Here is a 21683-nt window from a genome sequence, read left to right on the forward strand (position 1 = left end):
CGGCACAGAGCTCAAGAGGGGGTTCAAACCCATAAACTGGGAGATCGTGACCTGAGCCGGAGTCGGACCTTAACCAATTGAGCCACCCAGGTGCCCCTAACTAACCTGAATTAAAAAAAAAAAAAAAGAAAAAAGTTCAAGTTAAGATTGCTCTCTTTGATCTATAAAATGTGATGAGATTACCAAAGCCCAGCCCAGGAAAGTTTCCTTAACTGGAGCCTCTGTCTCCAAGTACCCTTTCTCTGCTATTCACACCACTCACATCACTTCTCTCAAGTCCCCAGCCATAGTGCAGAAGCCAACTGTATACGCTTTCTGCATTAACTTCAGTACGTAACACTGGGCTATGTTGATGGTCAAGAGTGGCAGGGTTGAAAGCCTCAAAAAATGTGCTTTTCCATTTAACCTTTGTCCTGAACATAAACTGAGCCTCTCCTTCCTCTTGACCTTAAGTAGTTTAATAGCAATACATGTCAAAGCCAACAAAGGTTCCTTGGCAAGGAACCAGTGTCACCTTACTCTACCACAAAGGTCATGATTCTACTAACTAATTAGGGAAAAAGAAAGATGGAGAGTCTTGGGTACGGAAAGGCTTACTGATAAAATATAGCTGAATTCTGGCTTTCTTATCTTTTTATACATACATTATAAGTGAATAATACAATTATGTATGCATAATATAGGATGAAAATTATGAACGCCTGCAGGAGGCTGTTGTAATGCAGTCCAAACATGCCAGATGCAAATCTTAGAAAATGCCTTAGAAATTAGGTATGCCTCAACAACCCCACCCACTGAGAAACTAGTCACTCCCCACCCCTAATACACACACACACATACAGCCTCAATTTATTGATACTTTTTTAAAAAAAATTTTTAATGTTTATTTATTTTTGAGACACAGAGAGAGCACAAGTGGGGAAGGAGCAGAGAGAGAGGGAGACACGGGATCTGAAGCAGGCTCCAGGCCCCGAGCTGTCAGCACAGAGCCCGACGCAGGGCTCAAACTCACGAACCACGAGATCATGACCTGAGCTGAAGTCGGCGCTTAACCGACTGAGCCACCCAGGCGCCCCAATTTACTGACACCTTCTATCTTTGGTTTGTGGGGAAAAAAATAATTTGGTTTGGAGTCAAAAGACCAGGTTTTAAAATTTCTCTGTGTCATTTACTAGTTATGACTCTGAGCAACACACTTAACTGTTCCTGGCTTTGGTTTGTTCCTCCGTAAAATGAGGGGGGCCTTTAAGGTGCCTTCCAGTGTCACAGTTTTAGCACTTTTACGACTCAATGAAAAGGCTGAAACATGCATCAAGGACTCACAGGTCTGTTGCTATGTCCAACTCAGAGTGGTTTTATTTTAACTTGGGGCTCCTGATGGTAGAGGACTACCTAGGGGATGTATGTAGCTGCAAGTCTGACAAGAGGGGCTGAGTTGGCTGCCATATTCTGAAAGGGCAGAGACAGCCTAGGTGAAGAACAAGCATGGACACTTGTTCCTCTGAGTCAAGTGATTTTTAAATTTGCGCCCCTAGAGTCCAATGAGTTTTAGTTCTAGCCAGCCTATCCAGAGCCTCCCACTGGTACCAACAACAAATGAAACAAACAAATGAAGCTAAGGCAGTAACTAGAGTTGTTAAGTCCCTGGTATCTTCAAATCCCGTGTATCTTGTCTCAACAACTCTATCTATAAATAGCAAACTGCAAACTGTGAGTCAGCCAAAGACCAGGAGCAGGAACCAGAAGAATGAAGCTGGCGGGTCACAAAGAAGCACATATTCTAGACTGTGGTTCCTACTACACATCAGAAATGTGGTCAGCCTGCAAGAAGACAATGTTCGGCTACTGTGCCAAGCAGAGGCCTCAGTGTTCGAGGGCTCAAGAGTCAGAGAGGTGAAGAAGAAATCGGAGAGGTCAGTGGCCAAGAAGTATAAGCCCAGACGGGAAGCCCAGAGTACAGGCGAGTGCCCAAGACATCACGTCAGCTAGATGCTCAAGCTTGCACATAAGCCTCGTGTCACCTAGGGATCTGGGTTTGAGTACAACAGGAGAACATAGGGCATAATATGGGGACACCCACAGAATCCATCTCTTGTGTAGGTGTGAAGCAACAGAAGATAAAAACCATCTAACAAGGTAGCTAACATAATGTACCCGCTGATGCTAGCTTAAAAAAAAAAAACAAAAAAAAACTAAGAAAATGTATTCACGTATGAAGTAGGTTTTACTGCTTCCAGCAGGGAGTTTGATGTGAAACGATAAAGTATTAAGTCCCTGGACTGGAGAATTACTGCATGACAATCCTTCTGATAAAGGTAGGCACAAATAAACAAACCACCACCACCAAGAAATACCATACAAACCCTAATTTCAATAACACACAAGAGAAAAAGAAAAGCTGGCTCTCAAAATCAGAGAAACTGCCTAAAGAAAATAATATCCTATTCTCCAAGTCTCTTTTAGGACAAAAATCATTTTATTCTGTTTTGAAATTTTTATTATCGTCTTTTTAAGTTTTAATTTGCATTACCGGTGCTCATCACAAGTGCCCTCTTAATCCCCATCACCTATTTTCCCCATCCCCCCCAACCCCTCCTCTCTGGTAACCGTCAGTGTGTTCTCTGTAGTTAACAGTCTGTTTCTTGGCTTGTCTCTCTCTCTTTTTTCCCCTTTGCTCGTTTGTTTTGTTTCTTAAGTGGACAAGGGTCATTTTATAACAACAGTGCTGCAAGGACAATGACGTATGTGCTCCGGTACCGGATCCGAACGCTGGAACTCCTCTAACTTAATCTTCTCAATTTACAGAAGAGCAAACAGGATCCAGAGGGGGGGGAAATGCAATGGTTTGCCTAAGATCAAATGGTGAGCTAATGGAAAAGCCATGTGGAAGATGCTTGGTCTTTGACTGACAGGCTTCCCACACAACTGAGCAAAACTACATCTTAGTCACTGGATGCCTCTCCTCTTCATTGTTTCTTTTTTGCTCAATAAAGAAAAGTACTACAGACTTTAATTTACAATTTTAATTTACCTTTTTGTGATTAATTCAAAGCTTCCAAAACTAGTATACAATGTGTACACGTGTGGTATACGTGTATGTGTGTTTGGGGGGCAAAACAAGCTTGAAATAAAGGAGACAAAGAAGCAACTGCATTAAGATTTAGTGTCCATCTTATACCTTTATCATGGTATTGTTTTCATTGTACAAAGAATGAGGAAGGTGTGAGCAACTTCTTCCTTAGTGATCTCTGGTTATTAGTTTCCATTCTGAGAGAACTTAAATTTACATTAATGGTTTTTCACAGCTCAACACTGTGAGCTTCCCCTTCATGGTGCTTCTGCATAGGCAGGCAGGTCCTGCTTCCATAGGAAAAAGTAGAGATCTAGAGGTTTTTACATAGGGAAGGGGACAGAGTAGATTATAGTTTGACTACACTATTGCTTTTGTAACACATACCAAGGAAGAAATCACAGGGAACAAGAATTAATGGGTTTAAAGATTGCCAAATGAGGTGAATGCTATCTGGCTCGTGAAAAATGGGGAAAATCTAGGACAGACTAATTAGTAAAAACTGAGGCTCTGTCAGTGCTCTGGTCCAATTCAGAATTCACTCAGGATTTCACTCAGGAATGCACATTCCCCCACAGGAGACAGCTGTAGCAAGGAACTCAAATCTCCCCAGCTTCTGTGATACTTTATCAGGTTCTTAGATGACAAACTTACATGATACCTTAAAAGGCTGAGCACATCCAGGCAAAAAGAAATCAAATCTACTTAAGAACCAGAAGGCTTCAATTCTAGACTCAGCTGCCACTGGAATTCCTTCCTCTTGGTTCCACTCCTACACCTTCAGAACCCACTTAAATGTCACCTCTGTGAAGTGTCCCAGACCCCCACCCCCAAATCGGCTCATTCATGTTTTTACAATATCATACTTGCTCACACTCTATTTGGAAACTACACCATAATCATTTACTTATGTGCCTTTCCTGGGAGCTACCGGAAGGCAAGAAAATGATGAGTCCATCTTTGCCATGGTGGTGACCAGCAATCTGATACAGTAAGTAGGCTCTCAGAAAAGTTCTGCTTAGCGGAAGGATGAATGGATTCCTTGAATACGGACTCTATAATTTGACTTGACCCTTCCCATCATTAAACTCATCTAGAGAGGTTCCAATTTGGAAGGTCCTTTGGGTTAAAGATTTTTAAGTTCCACTCTGAGTCTAAGGAAAGTACATAGATACACCCATGTGTCTGGTCAGTGGGTGGTTTCCAAGGCTTTATTTATTTATTATTTAATTTTTGACACTTAGTCCTTTTTTGAGAAAGACAGTGTGAACGAGGGAAAGACAGAGAGAGAGGGAGACACAGAATCTGAAGCAGGCTCCAGGCTCTGAGCTGTCAGCACAGAGATTGACGTAGGTCTTGAACTCACGAACTGTGAGATCATGACCTGAGCTGAAGTTGGATGCCCAACACACTGAGCCACCCAGGTGCCCCTCTAAGGCTCTTTTATGAGACCATATAATGACATGTCTAGCCTCCAAGGGTGCTGGCACAACTTGCAGGTCTCTGAAGGTCTCTGATCTTAGCAGACGTACCGGCAGATGTTTCTGTTTTTGTCTGTACCTTCAGCTAGTACCCAACCTGTTCAGGGCCTTGGTTTTGATATGTTCCACAACTGGTTTCTCTGCATCTTTCCTAGTCGTTACCAAGGCAACAAAACTACTTTCCAGATTGACCAATGTTCCCTGATATTATCTCCAGAAAACAATTTCTAATAAATTATCATTACAATGACAGTCAATAATTCCACTGATTACAATGACTGATACTCTTTACTAATAAAATCTGAAGGTTACAAAGTTGCAATCTAAGTTTCTTACCTGAAAGTAAATAATGTTTGTGTATATGTGTGTATATATATATATATATATATATATATATACACGCACAACCATCTCAAAGCCATATTCTACTGAATTTCAGAAATGTTTCTTAGTACATATTTAACTCAAGAAAACTGTGATTCTCCCTAATTGAGTTTCAAAGATTGGGAAATAGATAGGATTTAAAAAAAATGAAACCAGCAATCTAACTTATGTGACTCCTGATAAAATAATTCACCTACTGGGACCCAAAAAATGGAGGCCTGGCTCCTATCACAAATCTAGAGCCAAGTCAGCCTGCACTTTTGGGAAATGCCTCACTGTCAAGGTAACCTAATATATACCAATCACAAACCTCCAACTCTGCTTTAGTTAGCCTAGAAAATAGGACCTGCTAGTCTTATAAGGAGATCCCCAACCTCTTAGTCACTCATGCTGTCATGCAGTGCCTCTTCTAATGCTCTATAAAACTCGCTCTTGCCCCAAATTCCTCGGGAAAAGTGCACCTCTGCTTGTTAGGCACTGTACTCCCCCAATCCATGGGTTGTTTTCCTTTGAATAAAGGACATCAAACTCCTATCTAAACTGGATTATTTTTGTCATTTGACACCCTTAAGCATTAAAATGTTTATAGATGAAAAGTCCCCCAAGAAGTATGACTTGGAAATTCTAACCCTTTGTTCTTTTAGCATAGTATTGACCTTCCCATGGCCTCAAGAAAGAAGAGAGAATCATCCAATTAAAATAGGTAAACACCCCCCGTCCCACATCACTTCCAGCATAAAGTCTAATATCCTCTGCTTACGGAGGCAACAGACAACTCCCAGGACCCTTTAAGAGCTTGTATTCTTTCTCTCAATCTCATCTCAAAATGTTTCACAGATCTCCCCGCTCCCCAAACTTGACTTATATGCCAGTCACTCCAAAATGTTTGCTACTCCTCAAATATTCCAGGCATTTGTACTTCACTATGCCTTTACGCAGTCTATCCCCTAGAATGTTTTACCTGACCTAGCTCTATAAACTCTTAGCTCACACTGTATTATAAAACTTCTCTCATTAGAGTAAAATTATGTTTGTGTTTATCTCCCCACGCTAGAATCCTGGAGAAGCAGAGAATGTGTCATTAATCTACCCTTAGAATGTGGGAGTAATGTTACCTGGTGTCTGCTGAATGAATGAATGAATGAATTAAATTACTAAAAAGTCCAAATCATTTTGAGTGTCCACTGTTCACAGTGTAACAGGAACATTGTATGATAATTAGATTTTTGTTTAAACTTATACAAATTATCGGGGCGCCTGGGTGGCTCAGTCGGTTAAGCATCCGACTTTGGCTCAGGTCATGATCTCACAGTCCATGAGTTTGAGCCCCGCGTCGGGCTCTGTGCTGACAGCTCGGAGCCTGCTTCGAATTCTGTGTGTCTCTCTCTCTGCCCCTCCCCCACTCATGCTCTGTCTCTCTCTCTCTCTCTCTGTCAAAAATAAATAAACATTAAAAAAAATTTAAACTTATACAAATTATCGTTGCTAAACAGTTTAAAAATTACCAATTTCAACCTGCTCACAGCTGAGATGGCCTGCATTAACATTTTAGGTTAAAAAGAAGAGGTAAGGGATGGGGCGCTGTCGGGGGGGGGGGGGGGGGGGGGGGGGGGCTCAGGTGGTGAAGCATCTAACTTCGCCTCAGGTCATGATCTTGCGGGGTTCGTGATTTTGAGCCGGGGTTCGTGATTTTGAGCCAGGCTTTGGGCTCTGTGCTGACAGCTTGGAGCCTGGAGCCTGGAGCCTTCTTTGGATTCTGTCTGTCTCTCTCTCTCTCTCTCTGCCCCTCCCCTGCTTGCACTCTGTCTCTCCCTCCCTCAAAATAATAAACATTAAAATTAATGTTAAATTAAGTGTAAATTTTTTTAATAAAAAAATAAGAGGTAAGGGGAATAAAGAGATGATCTCTTTATTGTTCACTTTATATTTTACTTTATTTTATTATTATTCTTTTTTAAGATTTTATTTTCAAGTAATCTCTATACCCAATGTGGGGCTCGAACTTACCACCCCAAGATCAAGAGTTACATGCTCTACTGACTGAGCCAGCCAGGCACACCTGTCCACTTCATATTTTAAAGAAACAGATATATCTGCAACACCAAAAATCAGAAGCTAAATTGTTTTATCATTTTTTTTTTCCCGAATCTGCCAATGCTATTGTCACCAGAGGACAAAAGTGACCAGTGAAGGGAGTGTGAGGGGAAGAACCAACCTCATCAAGAAAAACAAAAAAATTTAGTGTTTATTTCTTTTTAAGAGAGAGAGAGGGAGAGCAAGCAGGTGAGGGGCAGAGAGAGAGGGACACACAGAATCTGAAGCAGGCTCCAGGCTCCAAACTATCAGCAGAGAGCTTGACGCAGGACTTGAACCCACAAATTGTGAGATCATGGCCTGAGCCGAAGTCAGACACTTAACCAACGGAGCCACCGAGGTGCCCCACCAACCTCATTTTAAAGTAGAAAAATTAATATCTGCTGGACTCATTTCAAAGAATATTTATATGCACTGGGTCAAATGAGGCAAACATTAGCACAGGTTCTTTGAGGGTTGAGAGAGTTTAAGACAGTGCTGAACATATAGTAAATTTCAAAAAAAAAAATGGTAGCTATTTGGGGCACCTGGGTGGCTCAGTCGGTTAAGCGTATGACTTTGGCTCAGGTCATGATCTTGGGGTTAGTGAGTTCGAGCCCCGCGTCAGGGGCTCTGTGCTGACAGCTCAGAGCTTGGAGCCTGCTTTGGATTCTGTGTCTCCCTCTCTCTCTCTGGTCCTCCCCTGCTCACGCTCTGTCTCTGTCTCTCTCTCTCTCTCTCAACAATGAATAAACTTAAAAAAAAAAAAAAATCTGTTGATTTCAGCTCAGGTCATGATCTCACTGGTTTGTGGGATCGAGCCCCACACCTCAGGCTCTACACTGACAGTGCAGACCTTTCTTGGGATTCTCTCTCTCCCTGTCTCTCTGCCCCTTCCCTGCTTGTGCTTGCTCTCTCTCTTTCTCTAAATAAACGAACATTTTTTAAAAATGGTAGCTATTTTGAGTTGTATGACATATACAATTTTCCACTACATTTCTTTAATAAACAGCATTTTAAAAAACAACAACAGAGAATAAGCAGGTAAATGGGAAGAAAGCGGTAAGGAAAGGAACTATAGGAAGGGCACTATAGTTAAGAAGAAATATTACTTAATCGATACTTTACCAGTTGTAAAACTGTAGCAAGTTTTAAGATTACAAATGTAATCTTCTCATCTGCTGAGCATATTTTATTTGTAAAACTGTTAGGATTTGGGGTTTGTAAATTACTTCAAGTTTCATGCCAAGAGAACTTCCCACCATAAACCGACGTTTCCCAGCTGTTGGATGATGGGCTCAGGCAAACTAAAGAAAATGAAGCCAGAAAAAAGGAGGCTAGGTTCTAACTTTGGCAAAGGGAAGGGCCTGTCTACAGGGATCCGTGATAACTATCGCACTCAGGGAACAACATGCCAAGTGCACAGTCACGCACAGCTCTACCTGGCTGCCGGTGAAGTGACAGCATTGACTAGACTCCAGTAGAGGGAGGCTCTTTCAAACTGGCTCTTCCATTCACAAAAAACAGTCCCAAAGGAAGTCCTTTTCTGCCAAGGTGAGCTCAGATTACCTGAAGTATCACAATCCTCCCTGCCTAGAACAACATGCAATATATGTGAAGAAGCCTTCTGGTAAAGTTTCCCTAAACTTGAAAGTGGCATGAAAAGATAAAAGGAGAGGGAACACTAAGCCAAAAGAGACATTAGCAGTCTATTCACTCTCCCTACTTCCAAAGAGGGTTAAGACTCACAAAAGATAATTCATTTATAATTTTTAATATGTCATCAGGCATCATATGTATGTCAAGCTCAATACTATGTGTTAGGGAAAACACATGAATAAGTCAGACACAGACTCTGCCTGGAGAATAAAATGCTAGACCGAGTCAAAAGACCTAGATCCCAATCCCAAATTAGCCTCTGATTCAAAATGTATGTCCTCATGAGGTATTTCCACTTCTCTACCTAAAAAAGTACTTACTTAGTGCTTAGACATTAAGAAAATATAATGACTAATTTTCCACCTTTTTCTTTTTAAGAACCTAAAACTTCTGGAAGGTTCCTCTGAGAAAAGAATGAGAAAAGGACAGGCCCTAGAGTTGGAAAGACTTCGGTTCAAATTCTGCCTCTGCCACTATACTATCTGCATGACCTTAATGTGGAGAGTCTCCATTTTTCTCATCTATAAAATGGAGAGAATACTATGTAGTATTGTTTTTTTGTGTGTGTACGTGTGTGTGTGTGTGTGTACTTACCTACCTACCTACCTATAGATAATTAGGCACATGATATTAACAGATGGTAGTTACTATTAATTGCTAGCAATCTAGGAGTGGGCAGTTAACACGAATGATCTGAAGTGAAAAACAAAGAAAAAATATAATAAGGCCAGGCCTACAACCAGTTGTGGATGAAACATCACAGCCTACACGGAACAGTGGTAGTTGGGTATGAGGGGCTACCCTGCCCCGTCCCCTATCACAAATCACTATACTCCCTGTTCCACTCAGTTTCCTGCCTCAGACTCCAGGCTTACTTGAAGCTCTGTATCTGCACATTCTCCTGCTTCTTGGACACCTTAGAATAAGTGTCACTAAGGGCGCTGGGAGGCTCAGTCAGTTGAGTTGGTTAAGTGTCTGACTCTTAATTTTGGTTCAGGTCATGATCTCATGATTCGTGGGATCAAGCCCTACATCAGGTTCTGTGCTGACAGCAGGGACCCTGCTTGGGATTCTCTCTCTCTGCTCCTCACCCTCTTGCACACTCTCTCACTTTTAAAATAAATAAATAAACATTTAAAAAAAAAAAAAAAAAGAATAAGCCTTACTAGAAAGATACAAGATCTGCAAGAAGAAAACATCAAAATACCAGTGAGGGACAAGGACATGTAAACCTGAACATGTGAAGTTACTGAACATGGCATGTTACTGTGTCGTTGGATAGAAAACCTCACCATACAAGACAACAACTCTCCCCCGATAACCGATACATTTAATGTGATTCAAAGAAAAACAGTGACTGGATTTTTGTTTTGTTTTGTGTTTTTACAAAACTATACAAGTCAATTCTCAAATTTTTATGTAGTAATAAGCAAGGAGAGTCAGGACAACTCTAAGGATGAGAGTGGGACTGGGTGAGGAGTGGGACTGGACTAGACCTATTAGATATGAAAATATACTATGAAATATGAAAATATACTTTTCAACGAGAAGACCAATGAATCAGAAAAGAAAATCCAGAAATAGACCAAATATGTACAGGAATTTAGAGCATGACAAAGGCAGCACTTCAGTGGGAGACAGATTAAGACACATGTTAGTGGACAACCGAGTAATTCTATATCACATCTCATAAATACACACACACACACACACACACACACACACACACACGCCAGGAAATTCTAGATTGATCAAAGATTCAAAATGTGAAAAACTAAAAACAGAAATTATTTTTATAATCTCAGAGTAGGGATGGTTTTTATAAACTCAATAATACACAAGGAAGCCCCTAAATAAGTAAAACCCAAAATAAATCCACGCCAATAAATCACTGTTCACCTGTCAGATCAGCACACAAACAAAAAATGTGCACTAGTGGAGGAAGGCCAGAAGAGCAGGTACTGGTATACACTGAGGGTGAGTACATCTCTGTGGCCCTGTGGGGAACAATGTGGCAACACCTGTCAAAATTATGAACACGTTCTTCAAACCAGAGAGTCTACTCCAGAGGTCCCTTTTATTACACAGATGTACCTGCACAAGTATGCAAGTATGACATTCTGTATATACAGGGACAGTCTATGCACCTTGTTTCTAATAAAGAAAAACCAGGAGGGGTGCCTGGGTGGCTCAGTTAGTTAAGTGCCTGACTCGATTCAGGCTCAGGTCGCAACCTCATGGTTCTTGAGTTTGAGCCCCACATGGGCTCTGTGCTAACAGCACGGAGCCTGCTTAGGATTCTCTCTCTCCCTCTCTCACAAATAAATAAACTTTAAAAGAAAAAAAAGAAAAGAAAAACTAGGAAAAGCTTAGATGTCTATCAATAAAGAAGTGATAAAACACATTAGGGTATATCCACATGATGCAATACTATACAGCTGTTAAATAAGAATGAGGTCCCCTTCTTTGTACTGATTTATAAAGATTTTTACAATAACTGTTAAGTTTATAAACCAAGGCACACATCAGTATGTATTATATGTCTCATCTGTATAAAATCTGCAAATATATATGCTATTGCTTCTTTATGTGTAAATTTTCTCTGGAAGGATGTATAAGACACTGTTAACACTGGGTGTCTCTGGAGAGGGAAACTTGAATGGGGACTGATGGAGGGAGGCAGACTTACATTTAAGTGTATACCCCTTTGTACCATGGGAATGTACTAACATTCAAAAATTAGTTAAAAAAATTATCCACTAAAAAAGTATACATTGTCCTTAGGGAAAAGGTGTGATCGAAATCTAGCAGAAACACCAAATTTTGCCTGAAACCCACCATTCTCTCCTCAGCCCCTTTGCAAGGCCACCCCTAACACAAGTCTCTGGTCCTGGCCTGGCCAAGGCTGGGCCCTAACGGTTCTCAAACTTCTGCTTTGCTTGCTCAAGAATCAAAACAAATCCTCTCGCTACATTTCTTTAGAAATACTGAGCAAAAAGAAATGGCTAGAGTTCAGGAAAACATTACCCTTGAAACTAAAGAGTCTACAAACTCTAGACAAACTCTAGTAAAGAACCGGAAGTGTTAATGAAGGCTGGAAAGCCCTCTACATATGACTTCATTTCCTGCCTCGGTAATAGGGTAGCTAACAGAAGAAACATAAGAACAGAAAAGACGAGAATGTCTTACGCAGATAAATGACCTTTAGTATTCTCTACACACACAGCACGTGTTCCTCACTGGGTACAAATCCATGCAAATCACAAGCTTGACCTCAAACAACAAGGCCACACCATGCAGCACATCATCCCCTGACGAAGCCTCTCCAAAACCCCAGGGCCAACTGGTGTTATTTTAATTTCTGGAGTTAGTAGCTGCATCATGCGAGGTGGGAAACAGCATCATCTGTAAGCTGAAAAAACTCAAACGCCAGGAAACATCTTTTCGAAGGTTAGGCTCCGGGAAGCTATGATTAGATGTATACTTTTCAGGGAAAAAAAAAAAAAGAAAGAAAGAAAAGAAAACATTTCTAAATCTCAAAGGAATCATCTTGCTCAATCTCATTCCAATAACTTGACTGGTGAGATCCAAAAAGGGCAAAATTATGAGGAATCTCACACTGGCAAGTTTTATGAGTTGTCCGTAGATGTAGAGTATGTTTTACAGACAACAACTGATGCCCCAAGCTCTGCCCAACATGCACCTGGAGTCAATGGCTGTGAGCATCAAAGTGGTAAAAGATGTGGTGCGACACTGACAGATCATTTCCCACTACTCAGAAACACAAAGTCTGTGCCTACCAATGCTGGTCCTCATATGGGGAAGACCATTTTCACGGATTCTAAAAGCAATTTGGATATTCAGTCCCACCAGCACAAGCTACAAATATATACAGACAAAAAAAAAAAAAAATCCCACGCATACAGCTGAACTTGAAATGTTTTCTTTCCTCCTGTGAATCCTTATACAAAATAATGATTAAATCTGGCTGTAAGCTTTACACACAGGAGGCAAAAAAAAAAAAAAAATTTTTTTTAATGAAGAATAGTGGATGGTGACAGGCCTTCTGCTAAACAATTTATTGTTTGAAATTCCACTTCCTCTAAAGCTCAAGGTTCAGTGCTGGGTAAAAAAGGCATGCAACCAAGTCACCAGCCTCCTCAAGCTGGACACAAGGCATGCCCTGGCTGCAGAAAACACGTCATTAGCAATTACACATTTTCATGCCAACAAACCAATGATTAACAAGGATGATTAGAATCTGGACGGAACCGAAGCACGAGCTCTGTGCCTTTTGGATGCTGACTCAAAAGCCACAAGCACACACATCGCCCCATGGCAGGGTCATACCGCTGGACTTTAGTTGCTTGGATCTCTCTCGCTCCTGGACGGGAGACTTTGGCAAAAGTGGAGTCAGGCCTCGGGACTTGGTAGGTCTCATGTAGCCTTTCATCGGTTCTGCCACTCTGCCTTTATCTTCCTTCTTCCCTTCTCCGGGTGCCTTGGGTTCAGACTTTTCAGTCATTGTGTCAGGTGCCTCCAAGATCTTATCTTTGGGCTCCGGGAGTTCAAGATCCTCGGAAGCAGTCACTATTAACTGATCTACCACCTGCAACGGGGTACTCGCAGCTTTGCCATCCAAGGAATCGGACTGGAATTCTGGTGTTGCCAAGGAAATCGATTCTGATTCAGTGATTGGAGAAGCCAGGTTAACTTCTTCCACTTTATTTTCTTCACTTTTCGGAGGCAAAAGAGCCCTATCTACCTCCTTATTCAAACCATCTGGGTCCTTGGAATCGCTACTGTCAGCATTTTGGTCCTCACACAAATTGGGCTTTTGTGCTTTGTCTCCTAATAAGTCGGGGATTTGAACTGGAGCAGCACCTCCCTCAGACTCTTTCTTTTCAGTAACTGGGTGTGTTGGAAAATTATTACCATCCGCACACGTTTCTAGGACTCTGACCTCACCTGTTAGGCTTTGGTCTTCTACTGGCACTCTGGAAAGAAAGTGTTCCTTTGCAAGCTCTGTGATTTTTTCTATTGAATGCTTAGATGCACCACTGGGCACTGACTCAGATTCTCCTATCACATGTCCTCCCTCTATCCCTGCTTCAGTTTTCACGGGATCGGCAAGCTCACCTTTATTCTTAAGACAGCTACCCCCCTGACGGTTAACTGTTTCTGTGGCTGCTGTAGAAGTTAGGGTAACTCCTCCTGTGGTTGTAGAAGGCATAACAACGGAGGGGGCCTTGGGTCTTTCTTGATCTGGGACTCCATCTTTGCTGCGGTTATCCACCACTAATGATGTGGATATCTGGGCTGGAGTTGTCTCTTGCCCACTTTCTGCCAAGGAGTTTGGAAAAGAAACACCCTCCTTTACTACTTGAGAAGCAGGAGTGGGTGGTCCTTCACAGGCTGCTGACTCCCGAGCCTCTGGAGAGGCTGACTTATTCATCAACCCTGGTGGTGTTCTGGGGCAGGTAAACGTAATATTTCTATTTTCATCCACGTAGCCCATTCCTTCAATTCTGTGGTCCCCTGTGGTTTCCATGGGAACATGTATTTTCGTTGCATCTATCTTATTCTCCAGAAGATGCTTCTCGGGAAAACTATTTTTAACCTTTTTACTTTTTCCATCATTGCTCCTTTTATTTGGTTTGTCAGCCACTGCAGTGTGTCCCTTGGCTGCATCTGTCTTATTCTCCTCAGACACTACTGAAGGAACAAATCCTGCCCCCTGGATTTGGTCTTGGCAGCTCACATCTGTCACCTTGGTAGCTGATTCAATAACAGCAGAGTCCTTGACTGTGTTTGTTTTGTTCCCACCAAGAGCTTTGTTCCCAAGCTCAAAAGAATTAACCTCAACATTTCTCCCCTTTCGGTCACCTACTTCCACTGTGGGAATAGCTAATGCATGTGAGAACAGAGGACCATGAGTTAAGGGGAAAGGGAGTCCTAAATCCTTGTTCTGATGAGGAGTGCTACCAGTATCTCCATCTTTCCCTACAAAAGGTGGGCTGGGGATTTCTTCCTTGCTCTCCATTCGAGCAGGCTGTGTGGGATAATTATTTTTGAACTTTTTGGTTTTGCCCTCACTACTCCTTTTCTTAGGCTTTTCAGAAATCCAGGGAGCTGCCTCACCATCCATCCAAGGACACTTTCCTTCCTTGCTCTGGTTACTGACACCCGTATCTACAGCTGTGGCTCCTTGTTCTGCTCTAGCTCCGGAAGTCTGAGTAATGCCTGACCCATTTCCCAAATGAACTAATGTGTGCAAGGTGCCTGCCCCCCTAGGGTCGGCTGTCTCCATAGGCTTCCCCGTTACCACTGCCTCAGGGAGATCCGCTGAGGTCCCTGGTGGCTGTGAAGAACCCAGCTCCTCACACTTCAGCCCAGCAGTCATTCTTTCAGTTCTAGGGGTCGACTCGCTTGGTGCAAGAACAGCTGGGCCATCCTTCCAGCTGTCCAGAAGAAACGGTGGCTCAGATCTTGCTCTACCCTTCCCAGAACTGGCTCTTACCTTCCCAGAACCCGCCCTTCCCTTCCTGTTTCTGCCGTCCCCTGCCATTCTCTGAGATGGCTCATTCCCTAACCCAGGTACCTGAACTAACACCTCGTCCTGCGGCTGCCTGGAAGCCAAGATGCTCATCTCTTGTCTTTGCTTGGGAAAAGCTTCCTTTGTTAGTTCTTTAATCTCTTCAGCTCCTTCCAAAAACCCTTTCTGTCTGTCTTTCTGCAATTCAGTCACCTTACTTTTATCATTCCCTTCTTTTAGACTACTTCCTAATGAGGCACCAGCTGGCAAAGTGGGCACGAGAGTAGGCAGTACTTTTCCTGCTATGGGTTTGGAACCCCCATCCACAGACTCTTGGTCCAAGGCAGGAGAGCAACTCTCCTTGGGTCTGATCTCCAAAGGAATTTCTACTCTGTGTGCAGAACATTCTGTCAGGGGTCCTTTTAGATCGGGCGACCCTACTGTCTGGCTTTTATCCACAGGGGTCTTCGGGTGGGGTGCACGCTGTGGTTTGCATTCCTCTTGTTGCAGTGATTTCTGGTCCTGGCCCAGTGGTACTGACTTGTTATCTTTGACCTCTGCTTCTATTCTTGGCTTGGGCTGAGAACTTCCTACAGTTTTGGGGGAAGACTTTGTGTCTTCCAAAGGACACAAAGGAACACTGAGACTTTCTGAGATGAAGGTCTCAGCTACCAGTTTGGCAGCTATGGAATCCATTTCACAGTCCTTTTTTAAGGTTTCTCTGGATGCCAGTCCACCTTCCATGCCCATAGTGGTAGATAAGCCGGGGAAAACACCTGACTGCTGCGTGTCAGCTGCAAAGGGATGACCTTTATGGTCGTCTACACTGTCATCATCCCAAGGTCCCCCAGCCCGGGGTTGAGAATATCTCTTTTGCTTTGGTTTCTTCTTTTTTTTCTTCATCATCATCGGTGGGCTTTCTATATCCCAGGCTTCCCTGCCAAGATCTCTCTTGGGTTCAAGGAAGTCAACATGAACAGTTTTCCTTTGGTTCCCAGGATCACCACAGGGAGATGAACCAGAGACCCAACCCAACTCAGACAGAGAGCAGAGTCCCAGCCCAGGATCAAGAGTCTTCCGTGGAGAAGAGACTCCCAGCAGCTCAGGAGGGACCCTGGCAGGCCTGGGCCGAGTGGACCTGCGGTCACTGGGTCTGCACACTTGTTTGCCTTGTATGGGAGGGGTACCTGCAATACATGAAGTTGGCCAAAATTCCAAACAGAAAACTCCTTGTTATTGTTTCTTTTTAAAAAAAAAAGTCCATTTACTGACTCAGTTAAGTCTATTTTCACCAACCTACATACTATTTACAGTTTTTTTCCAAAACATTTCTCACCCTCAGCTGGGATCAGCAAATACTTAGCAAAGATCATCATCTCAGGCAAAGAAAAAAAAATTCAGAGATCTTCTAACCTTCTGTAACAAGTACTGCTTGTAAATCTCATCAGATCCTTATTTACATTTGTCATTATTTTTAATAGGTACATAAATCCCAATTCTACAAGATGATAAGCTCCTATCTCTTTGGTGACATTTGTTAATTAACTGAATGAAATACATATGATTTTGGACAGAATTTATAATTCTAAGAGTCTGTCACCAATATTATACTAATTACTTGTCAAGTTAACCGGATCGACTCTGGGAAACAGACCAGAAGGCCAGACTTATGCTACTGGGGAGAATAAAAAGGAAGAAGATAAAAGATACTAAATTAGTAATTTGGCCAAAGAAAAATCCTCATCATTCCAGAACCAAAACCTTCTACTTTGAAAGACAAATGTGTTAGATTTCAATGTTCTGTTCCTAAATGTTCTTCCTGAAAGAGAAAAATAAACATAATGCCCAGTAGGGTTATAAATTAAAACAACTAGGATAAGCACCCTTGGAAAAGTTTCAGGAAATCAACTGGTCCAACCTCCTGTCTCTATGTCGATGCAGTATGGATTCAAGATCCTGGGAAGAGTGTCACTAAGAGCAGGTCTAAGACAACTCTTATCAAGTCAACCCAATGAAATGACTTCAGAGGACATTAAAATATACTTAAGTAGCACTTTTGCTCTTTTTTACCCTCCAAAGTCCTCCAAATGCTACCCTATATTTAACACCTCAGGTCAATTACTGCTTCTCTCAAAAACTGCAAGGCTTTAGTACCCCCACAACACCTATAACATTTAATTTGGCAATTAACCAGCAGCTATTTGGTGCTATTTTATTCAATTATTATATAAAACTTTGGTTTCAGAGTTCATGCGCCTGGGAACTTTCCTCACCATCCAGGCTATGATATAACAACACAAGGGCAATGGCCCAGACTTAAATATCTGTGTGCCTCAGCATGGCATATTTCATACACAATAAGGACTTGATAAATCTTTATTGCTATGTTGAGTCACTAAAACAACATTTTAAAAAACCAAACTTTATTTAGCTCCTTCTTGGGGCTAGACAGTATGCAAGCACTAGAGATTCTCAGTGAAATAAGTCAGGGTCCCTGCCCTCAATCTCCCCTTCTAATCACAGTCACAGAAAAGTAAGCAGAGAATCATTAAGTGGTTAATCATATACACATGCTTTTGGCTTACATCAAAAACCTGTAACCTTAAAGTTCGCTGAATGATCAAACTCCAAGTTAGAAAGTATCTTGGAGTAGTGCCTCTCAAAGTTTACTGTACATAAGAATTATCTGGAGAACCTGTTAAAATGCGTATTATGATTCTGAAGGTTTGAAGTGGAAGCCAAGATGATGCATTTCTAATAGGCTCCCAAGCAATGCAGATGCTGTTGGGCCATGAAACACACTAACTAGCAAGGGCTTACTAGTAAAGATTTCCGTAACATTTGACCAGTGCATTCCTCTTATAGCTGAATAAACAGCGACACAGGAAAGTTAAATAACCTGCCCGAGATTACACAAGATAGCATAGTGGACAGCTGAACTGGGTTAAAATTTAGGTGTCTTGAGTCGATGTAGCAGTAATTTGAAAATATGTAAGCTGACTTTCTGCCTAAACAAGACCAAATCTGTCCAAGACAGAGAACAGACTTCCTAAACAATACTACTGATCACCAGAAACCAGGGACAACATCCACCATCACCCCTTTGCTCCCAGTTGAAGTGGTTTCAAAGAGTCCCCTTTGTTACCCTAACTTACCTGAGCTCTCTGAAGAAAGTTCAGAAGGCTGACTACTGACAGGTTTCTTCTGGTCTTGTTTCTCTAACACAGAATCCTCATCTGTTGGCACGTTGTACTTCTGACCCACAGCTGTCACTGGTTCTGGATGTAACAGTAAAAACCACACAAGTTTTAGAGCAGCAAGATTTCAGCTATTTTTCCACCTTTCAGAAACTCGAATCAGGAATGGTTTTTGAGGAATGAGCGATGGTCCTCAGAGAGCAGCAGAGAAATGGAGTGGTAGCTAGACAGTGAAGTTGGGAAAGTTTTTGTTTTGTTTTAGATGGGGAAAAATAACAGATATTTGTACATTGGTGGGAATGAGCCAGTGGAGAGGGACAAAGATTGGTGAGAGGCAAGAAAGGAAAGAATGGCCAGGGCAGCATGCTAAGTAGGCGAGAGGAGATGGGATCTAGTGCAACCTGGAGAGACTGGCCACACCTAGGAGCAGGGACAGTTCACCTACAGCAACAGAAGGGAGGCAGAGACTATGGAGACAGCACACAAGTAGGCAGATGAGGTAGCACAAGTTTGTGAAGATTCTCTTTTGTGGCTTAAGTTATCAACAAGGAAAACAGACCAGCAGAGAAATAAGGAGGAAGGTGTTAGAAACTGGAGGAGGGAGAAGGTGAGAAAGAACTGTCTAGAAGAGCAGGAATGTGTGTAGACTTGTAAAATACAGTGTAAGTGTCTGTATTTTATCTGGCACAACGTGTGTCCCTCACCTTTCTGGAGACTACACGCTGGTAGACAGAAATAAGGAGTAAACATAAACCCATACCTGGTGAAATGATAAAAGTAGATGCAGCTGATGGCCCCTCATCCCGGAGAGATTTTAACTGGGCCTCCTCACGTACTTCTTCCTGTGTCTGCGCAATTTCCATGTCCTTAGCTGGAACGGCTGCCACCTCCGTTTCTGAGGGTGGTGCAACATCCTTGGCTGGACTCACATTGTTGGCCAGGGTGACCTCTGTCCCAGGGGGCAGAGCCATATCCTTAGCCAGAGCGATCTCTGTTTCTGGAGGCTGAGGCACATTCTTGCTCAGGGTTACTTCTGTTTCTGGGGGCATAGCCACATTCTTGCCCAGGGCCATCTCTGTTTCTACAGGTGAAGCCAGGTCCTTCCCCAGGGCCACGTCTGTTTCTTGGGGTAGAAGCACATCCTTGCCCAGGGGTACCTCTGTTTCTAGGGATGGAGCCATGTCTTTCACTGGGGCCTTTTCTGTATCTGGATGTGGAGCCATATCCTTGACTGGGGCCACTTCCATTTCTGGGGGCAGTGCCTCATCCTTGGTCAAGAAAATCTTGGTTTCTGGGGGCAGTGCCATATCCCCAGTCAGGGCCACCTCTGTTTCTGAGGACAAGGCTGCCTCTTTGGCTGAGGATATTTCTGTGGGTGACACAACGTCCTTAGCCAGTGCCATTTCTATTTCTGAGAGTGATTCCACACCCTTGGCTGGGGTCATCTGTCTGTCTGTGGGTGCTACCATGCCCTCATCTGGGGACAAATCCATTTTTATAGGTGGTGCCCTCTCCGTTTCTTTGAATGGTATCGCATCCTTAGCTGGGGCTACCTCTGTGTCTGTGGGCAATACCATATCCTTGGCTAAAGATACATCTGTTTCTGTGGACAAAACAGCATCCTTCACCGGGGCTTCTTCTGTTTGTTTGGGTAGTACCATGTCCTTGACTAGGACCATATCTGATTCCATAGATGATTCCATGTTCTTAGCCAGTGTCACATCTGATTTGATAGAAGGATCCATGTCTTTAGCCAATGCCACCTCTGTTTCTGTGGCTGGTGCCATGTCCTTGGCTGGAGACATCTCTGTTTCTCTAGATGGTGCCATGTCATCAGCCTTCAGTCCCATCATGATTTCCAATGCTTCTGTTGGTGCCCTCTCTTCTGCTCCCTTCTTCACTTCTACTTCTTCAGCTGGCTCTAAGGGAAATAAGTTGGAAATTTAGAACCCATCATCGTCTGCTCATAGGTCTACATTCAAAACTTACTTTCTGAGAGCATAAGAGTATCTAGATTTTGTGATCACAACACCCTAAACATAACTAAGAAGCTGTCTAATTAATGTATTTGTGTCCACTCTTTGATAGTCCCAATACTTCGAAGAATAGGATACTAAGAGAATAACTCGTGGAGGAGGAAAGGAAAAGAAGAGGGAAAACACAGGTTTAAAAATAACAACAACACGGGTACACAGTTATTTTAAGAATGGGAGGGCGCCTGCGTGGCTCAGTTGGTTGAGCGGCCGACTTCAGCTCAGGTCATGATCTCGCGGTCCGTGAGCTCGAGCCCCGCGTCGGGCTCTGTGCTGACAGCTCAGAGCCTGAAGCCTGTTTCAGATTCTGTGTCGCCCTCTCTCTGACCCTCCCCTGTTCATGCTCTGTCTCTCCCTGTCTCAAAAATAAAAATAAAAATGTTAAAAAAAAAAAAAAAAGAATGGGAACTTGTGGGACATCCAGAAAAAAAACCTTAGAGTTCCAAGTCTGCACTGAACTGAAAAGGGATGTTCTCTGCCCACGAACCCCAAGTGCTGTATTTCAATTTTGCCTTCACTTCTCCAGCTGTGAAACCAGTAACTGAAGTAATAAAGGCATTTGTGATAGTTCTGAAACTTTATCTATACTGCTGTCCACTGCTAATCAATAAGTCTGATGATTTAAACGGACTATGATACCGTAACCGTTAAGTGGAGACGGGTTCTAATAATTTACCTGCCGTGGGCTGCAGAGGCTGTGTCACAGCCATCGGGGAAATGAAGGATTCCGGGTGTGGAGAGTTTGGGGCTTCCACAGGCCACCCCTGAGGCACAACATTTGCAGGAGCAAATGTGTCACAGGAAAACAGACCTAATATTGAAACACAAACACACAGATTGTTGAAACTGGGTCAACAATGGGGCAAAAAAGGCATCTGATATTTAAAATCAGCTTTATACACTGCCATAATGACACGAACCTAAGCACCAGTGAAAAACAAAGGAAGTATAAAGAAAAACTGTTAATGTTCTTTATGTTTGGGCAAATTTTTTAAATGGCTGTCATGTCATTATAATCAGCATTGGTTGGCAGCCTCCTACAGTGCACTGCAAAGAGTCAAAATACCAAAAACTGAACGCAAGCACCAATATTGCAACTGAAGTATAATAAGGGATTGTGAGTCTTGATTTCCTCATCTGTAAAATGAGATCAATATTTCCCTCTGCAATGTAACAAGACAGTTTTATGAAAATGTTTTGTAAATTATTAAGAACTAGGACAGATGTAAAAGGATTATTACTATGCTATCC

General features: G+C 42.6%; 1 protein-coding gene across 12 annotated transcripts in view; it reads right to left on the reverse strand.

Moving 5' to 3' along the window:
• MAP4 (microtubule associated protein 4) overlaps positions 1-21683 on the reverse strand; it is a 206403-nt gene that overhangs the window by 35435 nt on the left and 149285 nt on the right. For 7 of the 12 annotated variants that reach the window (XM_049642576.1, XM_049642581.1, XM_049642579.1 and 4 more), the window contains 4 exons: positions 21109-21243; positions 19160-20320; positions 18358-18480; positions 13018-16389 (listed from right to left, as the gene is read on the reverse strand). In XM_049642576.1, the coding sequence (XP_049498533.1) occupies positions 13018-16389; positions 18358-18480; positions 19160-20320; positions 21109-21243 (4791 nt within the window). The remainder of the gene's footprint in view (positions 1-13017; positions 16390-18357; positions 18481-19159; positions 20321-21108; positions 21244-21683) is intronic. The other 5 variants (XM_049642585.1, XM_049642584.1, XM_049642583.1 and 2 more) reach the window with 2 other exon arrangements.

This window comes from Panthera uncia, chromosome A2 (assembly GCF_023721935.1).
Source record: "Panthera uncia isolate 11264 chromosome A2, Puncia_PCG_1.0, whole genome shotgun sequence".
NCBI lineage: Eukaryota > Metazoa > Chordata > Mammalia > Carnivora > Felidae > Panthera > Panthera uncia.